The sequence below is a fragment of the Cololabis saira genome, chromosome 11 (assembly GCF_033807715.1).
Source record: "Cololabis saira isolate AMF1-May2022 chromosome 11, fColSai1.1, whole genome shotgun sequence".
In the NCBI taxonomy this organism is placed as follows: Eukaryota; Metazoa; Chordata; class Actinopteri; order Beloniformes; family Belonidae; genus Cololabis; species Cololabis saira.
Window position 1 is genome coordinate 35017046 of NC_084597.1, and position 10970 is coordinate 35028015.

Sequence of the window (10970 nt, forward strand, 5' to 3'; positions counted from 1 at the left end):
TATGAGAGACAGAATGGGAGCAAAGAATCCAGGAAATCACATTGTAGGACTTTTATTGAATTAATTGGTAAATTCCTGGGTATTTGGTCACCTACAAGGAAGCAAGATTTCTGGCTTTCACAGACCTGTAACTTCTTCTTCAAGAGGCTCCTCTGTCCTCCACTCGTTACCTGTATTAATGACACCTGTTTTAACTGGCTATCAGTATAAAAGACACCTGTTTTAACTGGTTATCAGAATAAAAGACACCTGTCCACAACCTCAAACAGTCACACTCCAAACTCCACTATGGCCAAGACCAAAGAGCTGTCAAAGGACGTGAGAAACTAAATTGTAGACCTGCACCAGGCTGGGAAGACTGAATCTACAACAGGTAAACAGCTTGGTGTGAAGAAATCAACTGTGGGAGCAATTATTAGAAAATGGAGACATACAAGACACTGATAATCTCCCTCCATCTGGGGATCCACGCAAGTTCTCACCCCGTGGGGTAAAAATGATCACAAGAACGGTGAGTAAAGATCCCAGAACCACACGGGGACTTAGTGAATGACCTGTAGAGAGCTGGGACCAAAGTAACAAAGTACCATCAGTAACACACTACACCGCCAGGGACTCAGATCCTGCAGTGCCAGACGTGTCTCCCTGCTGAAACCAGTACATGTCCAGGCCCCTCTGAATTGTGCTAGAGAGCATTTGGATGATGCAGAACAGGATTGGGAGAATGTTATATGGTCAGATGAAACCAAAATAGAACTTTTTGGTGGAAACACAACTTGTCGTGTTTGGAGGTGAAATAAAGCTGAGTTGCATCCAAAGAACACCAAACCTACTGTGAAGCATGAGAGTGGAAACATCATGATTTGGGGATGTTTTTCTGGAAAGGAACCAGGACGACTGATCCGTGTAAGGGAAAGAATGAATGGGGCCATGTATTGTGAGATTTTGAGTGAAAACCTCCTACCATCAGCAAAGGTATTGAAGATGAAACGTGGCTGGGTCTTTCAGCATGACAATGATCCAAACACACCAACAAAGGAGTGGCTTCATAAGAAATATTTCAAGGTCCTGGAGTGGCCTAGCCAGTCTCCAGATCTCAACCCCATAGAAAATCTTTGGAGGGAGTTGAAAGTCCCCAAAACATCACTGCTCTAGAGGAGATCTGCACGGAGGAACGGACCAAAATACCAGCAACAGTGTGTGAAAACCTTGTGAAGACTTACAGAAAACATTTGACCTCTGTCAATGCCCACAAAAGGTATATAACAAAGTATTGAGATTAACTTTTGTTATTGATTCCACTATAATTTGCAAACACATTCTTTAAAAATCAGACAATGTAATTTTCTTTTTTTCATTTGATTTTTTTTTTTTAATTTTGTCTCTCATAGTTGAGATATACCAGTGATGGAATTACAGGTATATCTCATCTTTTTAAGTGGGAGAACTTGCACAATTGGTGGCTGACTAAATACTTTTTTGCCCTACTGTAGGAGTTAAAAAGGTCCGACTCACCCTGGTTTGACCCAGGCCTGTCTGGTACTGGGTTCCACGTCTCTGACCTGAAAGGATTTAAATAAGAGACTTTAGATTGATGACTTCAAAGGGCTATCATGAAAAGATGGAGGGGATTAATGGTGAAAAAAAAAAACTCGGCTGAGTTTCACCTCTCTGATGTTCCTGAACATGCAAAGTTGAATTAAAAAAAAAAAATCCTATGCTACCTTTAGAAAATGATCGAATACATTTTGCAGGACCCTTTAATTGCACATGTAAAGTGGAAGGAAATGGTGAAACAAAACTACAAACGATAAAACAATTTCAGGACACATTTCAGTAGAACCAGATAAAAGCAAAACTTTAAAGGGTTTTGCAAAAACACCCAAAACATGACTTATATACTAAACATATTTGCACATCAGGCCTCTGACCAGTGCTTGTAAAGACACAGAATCCCTCTGTGTTTCACTCTCATTAGAAAGGTTTTGACAGGTTTTGACTCACTGGCAAAAGTCGAGTGCCTGCACAAAAACTGGCACTTAAAATGTAACAGAAGAGTCGTAACTCAGAACTTAAAAACAAACCAATGAAAATGATCGTGCAGAATGAATTTAGTGACAAGACAAATGATTAGTTTTTTTCTCCATAATGGAAAAATTACACTTTTAATAAATACTGTAAAAATCAAGCCATACAAAAGTGTAATATTTGCCATCGCTGCTTTATGCTTTATGCTTTAACATCAACACACGAATTTTCATTCAACAATAAGCAAAACAGATAATGTGGATGAGAAATAAATAAAACAATCTTGCACCTATAAACAGAAATGAACAAAACCGTAAAATTAAACATGTATCCAATTAAATCAATAACCTGAATATCTTCTCTCCCGTACTCTGAAAAGAAAAAAAAAAATCAAATGAATAAAATCATGTGGCATAACATACTGAGCATGTTTTCACAATACATTACACCAGTGGTTCCCAAAGTGGGGGTGATCGCAGCAGTTTGTGATCCAAAGGAGAATGTGGGCACCCTAAAGGGGTGGGGGTGGGGGGAGATGGTGGTCCATCTCTCACTGCATCTTATGTAAACAAACCTGTCCATCAAAATTAACAGATGCTATCAATCTGGCAGAAAAAAAGGAAAGGCAAAAAAAAAAACAGGCAGGAGGAGCAAAAAAGAAAAAGCATCAAGAAAGTGGTAAGTAATGCAGATAATATATAAACTAATTTAGCTCAGAGCAGCTCAGTCTGTCCTGCTAATGTTGAGTGTCACAGTAAAGACACCTGCAATCAACTTGTTTACTCAGCTAGCAGAGTGAAAATAAATAAGCTATCTTGGATGAAACTCGGCCTTCAGGCATCAAATCAAAGCTGTGTCCAGTTAAAGTTAAATGTCAAGCTAAGAATGCTGAAAGTTATAGAATTCATTGGCTAGAAATGTAGAAAATGTGCTACTAAGCTGCACGGATGGAAATAACTGCATTGTGTGTCACTTGTGTTTTATGTTGAAACAATAGCAATGTACACTATTTAAAAACAAAAGTTTGTTTATGTTTTGAAACACATTTTGCACACAAAAGCACTTTTAGAAAAAAGTATTGATAAAAATGTTCAATATTGTTAAACAGAAAAAAAAAATTACAATTAGTCAACGTGTTACACTGAACACAATTACACTGTAAATGTGGTTTGTTGTTTTATTTAAAAGATCTTTAGTTTGTTTTATTTAAACCGGAAACTTATTGCAGTTTAATTTTATGTGTTCAATCATTCAAAAAAGGTTGGTGAGGTGTGAAATAAAGCTTGAAAACAAAATGTGTGCGTGGGGCATGTTAGGGGTGCAAAACCTTTCTTATAAACCAAAGCGGGACCCACAAGAAAAGGTTTGGGAACCACTGCATTACACCAACACGAGACTACTAACTTCATCCCAAAGAGGGTTTGTGTAATGTTACACAATACTTTATATTCAATCAATGATAATCATATTAGTATTTTGCTGTATTACTGAGCTTGCCAGTGACTAAAATAAATAAAAAGGAGAAATTCCAAAATACCTGGACTGAATTCATCTTGTGACTGGGATCCCTGAGACCCTTGAGAGCCATGGGAACCCTGGGACCCTTGAGAAGATCTGGAAAGTCTGTGACGTAATTGTCTCTTTTCCCTCAGAATGCGCTGAAAATTATATATACGTTCTCTGTGACGGGCGTCAGTTGGCCTTCCTTGATTTCCTTCAGCAAGGACGCAGTCTTCCCTTATTGGACTTAATCTCACTTCATCTGTGCTGACCACCTGACCCAAAGGATGTTCATCCTGGAACACAGGGCTGCAGTCTGGTGTTAAGTCGACGCTAAACAACTCACCGTCCGTCGAAAGTTGTTCTCTTCCCTGTGAAACCTCTGCTGAGCGATACTCCGTTGGAGTGGATGGAGAATAGTTCGTTTTACAGGGGGATGTTTGAAGGGAATGTGATAAATGTTCACGTGTCTCACCACAATCCACCAAGAGCTGACTGGCCTCCTTTGGGGAGCCAAGCTGAATGAGATTTTCTGTCAGTCTAACTTCCTCCTCTGGATACGTAGCACTGCTCTGCTTCTTAGGTTCAACTGAGGATGGTGTCATTTCACTTTCTCCATCATCTTTCACTCCTTCAGGGGTTGATCCTTCCAGCTTTTTCAAAGCATCTTTCAAAGCCGACCTAAAAGTAAGTACAGCCTTGCCAAAAGTCGTTCCATCAAAACTTGCGTTGGGGGTTTTCGGTATGCCCTCAGAATCCATTTCAGAAGACTCTGCGTCCTCCCTGGAAATGCTGTGATCAGTCCATTCCCTGTCCAAACTTTCGGCTGACCCCAGATCAAGAGTGTCCCCAGACGACTGGAAATCATCACATAGGGAATGTGGATCCAGGTAACCATCATCGCAATCCGTCAACATGACAGTAGAACAGCTCAGGCTCCGGGAGGGCTCACTGTCCATGTCATTCACAAATGCATCCATGGTGTGGTACCCAGAGCTGCGTGAAAATGGGCAATTTGTTGCACAGTCGCATTCCAGGTTTTCCTCCGCAGCTTCACGCCTCAGAGGCCTCCAGTCCACCATACTGGAGGAACTTGAGGGAGAATTGTAATGATGTCCAAACAGCAAAGAGAGGTGCTCAGAACTGGTGTGTGAGGAATGATCTGATGTGCTGCTTTGTGTTTCCACAGCTGCATACCTATTCCAAACTTGACAGTTCTGTAGTTCTTCTCCACTATTTGCACACGAGGAAACATCCTCGCCACTCCAACCTCCCTCTCCACTTATACTATGCTGCATATCAACAGAGGGCCACCTGTCACACCCTGTGTCACTGGAATGAAAGTTTGCTTCAGGACATTTGGAGCTGTGGCATGTTGACAGAGAGCTAGAGCTCTGGTAGTTGTGTTCACAATGACGGTCCTGGCAGCAAATTGATCTGAGAGTGGTTTCATCATCTTGCCAGTCTTTCAGTGGTCTGCAAGATGATATAAAGGCTAAATCTGTTCCATCCTCTTTGATATCTAACAGTGGTAGGAGGTCTCCGTCATGCAGAGATGTGATGGCATTCTGTCTACCCAGGCTTCCTCGCCTGAAGCGTGGCAGTTGAGAAACAGGACTTGGATGAGGTGGAGCTGAAGCTCCAGAGTACAGCTCACCTATCTCACTGAGCACTGCATCAACACAACAAGACACTTCATCCACGGAGCCTCGCACAGATGACAGATACTCCCTTAGGTCTGAGATTTCCTCTTGGATCTTATTGATGCCTTTCAGCTCTTTCAAGATGTGCTCCACTATGTTACCAGAGCCTTGTTCTGGTTCCTCATTCCCATCATTTCTGGTCGTTTCAAGAAGTCCGGGCATTGCATTCTCCTTAACTCTCCTTTCATCCTGGCACTGAGAACCATTTTCCCCAGATGAGGGGTGGTCAGTTGTTTTGTTGGTAGTGTCAACCGGTGGTGACCCATAAGAGGGATCATCTCCCAACCCCTGTTGGCACCTCTGAGACAGGCTTTGCTCCATGTCAGTGCTCTGTGATCTCTTCTTCTGCAGATCTCGCCTTTTGGGCGGGTGTGGAAGTGGATCTGATGCTTCATCCTGTCCACCAATGTGTCCTCTGGGGAACATCCCTGATAAGTGGTAATCGCGATCAGCTGTTCCCACTCATGGACAAACCACTGGCTCTGTGGCTTCTACTTAGAGAGGTTGAAGCATAAAGCAGTGTCTGAAGCTGCATGCAAGAATTCACCTGCAGCAAATCATAAGTCATTTTGTGTAAAAAACAAACAAAAAAAGCATGACTTTATTGCTGCTGTTGTCTCTGCAGGAAAGAGCAGCTAAACATGGTATACAAATGTATCAAACCTACTAAAATATTAGTTTCTGGGACATGGGTAACAGTACCCTTAAGGATCATACCAGAGCAATGTTAGACATCAAACTATATATTATATATATTTTGAAATATGAATGACCATCACATCAGATATGACAGTGTTATGTTTGATGACAGTCATTTGTTGCAATAAATGGATAAGAATGTTGCTTTACAATAATTTTTTTTTTCAAAAAACATTTGGACGTAAATATTCTGCAGTTATTTGAAGCAAGAGTGAGAGACTGCACTCTTTGCAATGCAGAAGTCAGAAGAAGACAGTGTTGTTTCAACTGACCTCTCAGTCACACTGAAGACTTTTAGAATCAACACCATGCAATTTAGATGTCTATAATTAGGATACTCTGGAAGGACAGCACAGTAATTAGATGATGGGTCAATTTTGCTTCTGAAGCTATGCCAGTCTTTCAGTTAGACCAGCTGCACGGCCTGAAAGCTCTCACCCATTGCTTATAGTACATACATGACAAGAATAACTATACACCCCCTAAAAAACAGTATAATTAAATGGTATCACTGTGCACGCCTCAAAGCATAAGCTTGACATGACTACCGTTCACCAGCACTTATATTCACACCATATTTTTGATCGGGATTAGGTGTAACAAGTTAACATATTATTTAAAGCAGCTTTTGTTGCTAATAATGAAAAATCCCTGTATTGTGTACTTTAAGTATGATCTATACAAATAACTTTAGACCTCAAAATGGTTTAAATGAAACTCGTGGAGCGTGGATGAATTAGTGTGAACAATGGGTCTCAGCTCTAAAACTAAACCTACGCAACTCTGCTCACAAAACCTGAAAGGACTTTAGACTGCACAATGGTACGTTGTAATACAGAAGATGTGCAGTATCCTGAGGAAGAGAAACAAAACCAACAAGTTGTTCTATCAACATGGACTGCATTCAAAAATGTTAAAAAACACAAAGCTCAACTACCTTAAACCTTTTTCTCACGTGTTGCTAATATTTGACAAGTTCTGCCTGCAAGTTGAATAACTACACATAATTGTCATGTCTGTCACATGGGATTCCTGGCTGTTTGAGCCCACTTTTCTGACACTGTCACCGCTACACTGCAGCTCTGATGCACAGCCATTAGTGGACAACCTATTTCACTCACTTTTTATTGGAGAGGGTGGGAAAACATGATTTATAAAGAAGCATCTCCATCTCAGTACTGATGCATTAGCCTTGTAAATCTTGTGAATGTAACCATTTTTATTTTTGATACACGATGTTGGCATCTGAGGAAGTTTTCAGGTATAACAGCCCTGCAGTTTTCTTCACTATTTCTTATTAGTATTTTTTAAATTTACTTCATGGCAATATATGATAACTATAATAAACCCTAAGCTTCAGTTTTGGGAGGCAATTTTCCAAATTGGGCTGGTAAACAATTACAACGAATAAATAATTGCCAAGTATGTTAACACCTCTGCATTTAACATCTCCATGATGTGCTGAATATTAAAGATGCACCAGGTTTGGATGTCACATATGTACAAACAATATACATATTGATATCTTACTTAAATATTTTGAATGTTACCATCTTAACATTCTTTGCAATACTTCTAGGGAAGTATTGCAGGATTGAGGATGTTTGGAGCCAAACCTCTGTTCCAGAAAGGTCATGAAAGTGTCATCTCCTTTTCTTTTTATTTATTTACTACAACTCTCTTCCCTGTATTTAAGGATTTAGTTTTTCAAGGTTGGCAAGTCTAAAACAAAACAAAAAAAGATTTTTGCTCATGAAAGCCAAACTTGACATGATCCATTGCAACAATTTTCATAAACTAGAACATGCACTTGAATGCATTGTTTATCGTTAAAAGTTTAAAAGTCCACAAAGGAATTCACAGAAATGTGTACCTTACCTTGTCGGAAAACATGATGAACCTATAAATAGCATCTTACAAGGCCAATTAAATCCACATGGAGACCATCTCAAAATCACTATAATAATTGTCCTTACTTCCTTAAATCAAACATATTTCATGATCTATCTTACTGAACATCATCTTAGATGTCAATCAGACCAGCACTTCTCTAACAAGACAAGAGTGCAGAAGGGCTGCGTCCATCTTTTCTACCACTGTAAAGACGAACACAAAAAGAGTAGAAAACATCACACAGCAGTTCACCCTTGGTTAAGTAGCCATCCTGATTCCCCTCCCACTTTCTTGCATGCTTTCTCTTCTCTCTCTTTCTCCCTCTCTGTCCGCTGATATTGTATTCCAGCACAAAGCTAATCTGAGGCTAAATGGGGGCTGTATGACTGCCAACTCTGCCTTGTTCACTTTTCCTGTCTACACATGTGCTTGTGGCAAGAAAAAAAATGCAATATTTTACTTTAATTTCTTAAACTGTGTTTATCGTTTTCTATTTTCAGAAAGAAAATATACAGAAAGAATGAATGCATCATACATTTTTTTTGGTCATTGTTAATACTCAAGACATTTCAATTATCATGTGATTATCATCTTAAATGTCTTAATTAGGGGTAAGGAGTAAGTCTTAAGTGGATTAAATATATATATATATATATATATATATATATATATATATATATATATATATATATATATATATATATATATATATATATATATATATGTATATAAATTAATATAAATACATATACATATTTTTATCCACTTGAAGACCATTATCTGAGTATGACTGAAAAATATCTTTCAAGAAATTAAGACTTGGCGATGGTTGGAATTCATTGTATTTTTTTATTATCATTTCATGGAAAGGGTCAAACATACATCCCTGGAAATTGATGAAGAGTGACCGTGAGAATCGATAGTATAACAGTTTCACCAGAGCAGACCAAGGCACTTCAGACAAAATAACATGTAGTTCTCATTAGAAATCGTTCCAGCTGCGTGGGACAGCTGAACCCAAAACAACTGACACAATACTTGTGAGTGTACTCATAATGAACTAACAGAGTCAATTCAAATACAACAATTCCCATCAGACTATGACCAGTGGTGACAACTGAAAATCTACAGGTAGATCATGTGCACACCTTAAATTTGGTAATTATTTTGAAGGCACCTTTGTTAAAGCACTTGATCCCTAACATGTAATTTAGCTCAAAAGACAAAGAGACTGCTTCAACATTCAGAGAGGTTAAACTCAACAACAGTCAAAGGATTCAAACTTGGCCAAGACTGTATATTTATGTGAGAATGCATGTGTGTTTTTACTTTGGGTACTGTGGGTGAACATGAAAAATAATGAAAAACACTGAACAGGTTATTAGAAATCACATGGGATCAACTGTAGGTGGAACAGTAGAAATAAAACATGACTTACCTCACGGAGCTGAACTCTAACTTTGTTGATGGCCTTCAACCAACGAAGTCTGGATGGGGTAAAAGGTAATGGCTCTCCTCCATCATGAAACCTGAGTACGCAGATATACAATAAGACAGGCCATCCATTTGTTTACTTGCATTTTCATTATGTTGCCACACGGACCGGAAATCCGTGAAGGGTGTTTACCTTTGAAGTTTAAATCCTTTTTCTGCTGGAGACTCATTTTTCAAACTCTGTCCTATTTCCGGGGACAGCCTGTGTATCTCTTGCTCGTTGACGGTAGAGTGTCCGTTGGTGGAAATCTGTCCATTTGTGCGCGGCTGCCCATTGGTGGACGGGTGCAGGCCAGTACTATGGTAGGAGTGGAAGGACTCCTCAAGTTCTGAGCCTCCAGTGCTCTCATGGCCAATCTCACTAAGCTGGGAGCTGGTCTGGCTCAGATTCCCCGATGACCCGAAGCGACTACTTTCCACTGGACTACAATGGTGAAAAGGAGTGAGGAAGATATTCAGAGTCAGAATGGGTTACATATTTTTTCACTTTATACGTTTTCTACTACTATAAAATCTGAGATAAGGGGGGTTGTTTGAAAGAATAAAGCAAGGAAAACGTTTAAAATTATTTTTGGGAAATTCTTTCAGTGATTCTGAATATTACCGGATCAACTGAAATAAACCCCACCCATCTGCTGGGTATTATTCACATACCTATTTAAGTGTCTACTTTTATTGAGGGTTTTTCTAAACGATTAACTGATTTGGTATAAACACACCACATCATGCTCTAGAACAGATACTCAACCTTGCAAAGAGGCTGTTGCATGATGGAAATAATAAAGAAGTAAAAACTGCATCAATGCGTGTGCCTAATACACTGCAAAAGGTTTGACTACATTAGAAATGCCCTTTTAACTAGAACTTGCACACATATGAGAATGCAATACTTTGTGGTGTGAGCGGTATGGCATCTCTTGCGAGGTGTAGTGTTACATCTACACATAACTGCACCTCCATATCTTGTCCATGCTTCCGCTTCAAATGTGCACAAAATCAGAACATAATGGTGTACCACAGTTAGCACACTTACAGATACACTGGGTTGAAGCCCAGATGGAAGTTAAGCATTTGATATGCAGGGCTGATTTGCGTTTCCAATTAACCTTTAAAATTTAACCATTGATTTCATTTGTTAAGGTAGAACACATTTTTAACTCTATTTACAAAAAGAATCAGAATTCCTCAACCAAACAAAATTTGCATAATTTACAGTATGATAATCAAAATAAGCTTGCCTAATTTAAATCTGTCTTTAAGTCAAGAAGAAAGCAAATCTGTTAACTACAGTGACTTATTTGTCTAATTCACTTCTCAACTCATTGGACTTTAACTAAACTTATTTGAACAATGTGTTCAGGTGAGCCATTAATCAGTTTAAAATTCCAAGATGATGGTAGGAATTATCTCTGTAAAAAAGGAAAATGCAGATTTACCCGTGAACTGTAAAAGCTTGTAAATAAATATACAAATTTTGTTGTGGAGTTCTGTTCTGAGGAGGCAGGAAAAATTGCAAAGACAGACACACACACACAGACACACACAGACAGATTTACATGTACTAAACTAAAGGGAATGGACTGCAGAGCTGGACAGGAAGTACAGGTTTTCAAACTGCCAATGCAGCATAAATGGTGAAGGGGAAGACCATTT

General features: G+C 39.1%; 1 protein-coding gene across 15 annotated transcripts in view; it reads right to left on the reverse strand.

The window, feature by feature from the left end:
- The window catches only part of LOC133455393 (protein unc-13 homolog B-like), an 81652-nt gene that overhangs the window by 24000 nt on the left and 46682 nt on the right, over positions 1-10970 (reverse strand). For 14 of the 15 annotated variants that reach the window (XM_061734410.1, XM_061734407.1, XM_061734411.1 and 11 more), the window contains 3 exons: positions 9451-9741; positions 9262-9352; positions 1516-1562 (listed from right to left, as the gene is read on the reverse strand). In XM_061734410.1, the coding sequence (XP_061590394.1) occupies positions 1516-1562; positions 9262-9352; positions 9451-9741 (429 nt within the window). Of the gene's footprint in view, positions 1-1515; positions 1563-9261; positions 9353-9450; positions 9742-10970 lie in introns of those variants that run through there. The other variant, XM_061734405.1, reaches the window with a different exon arrangement.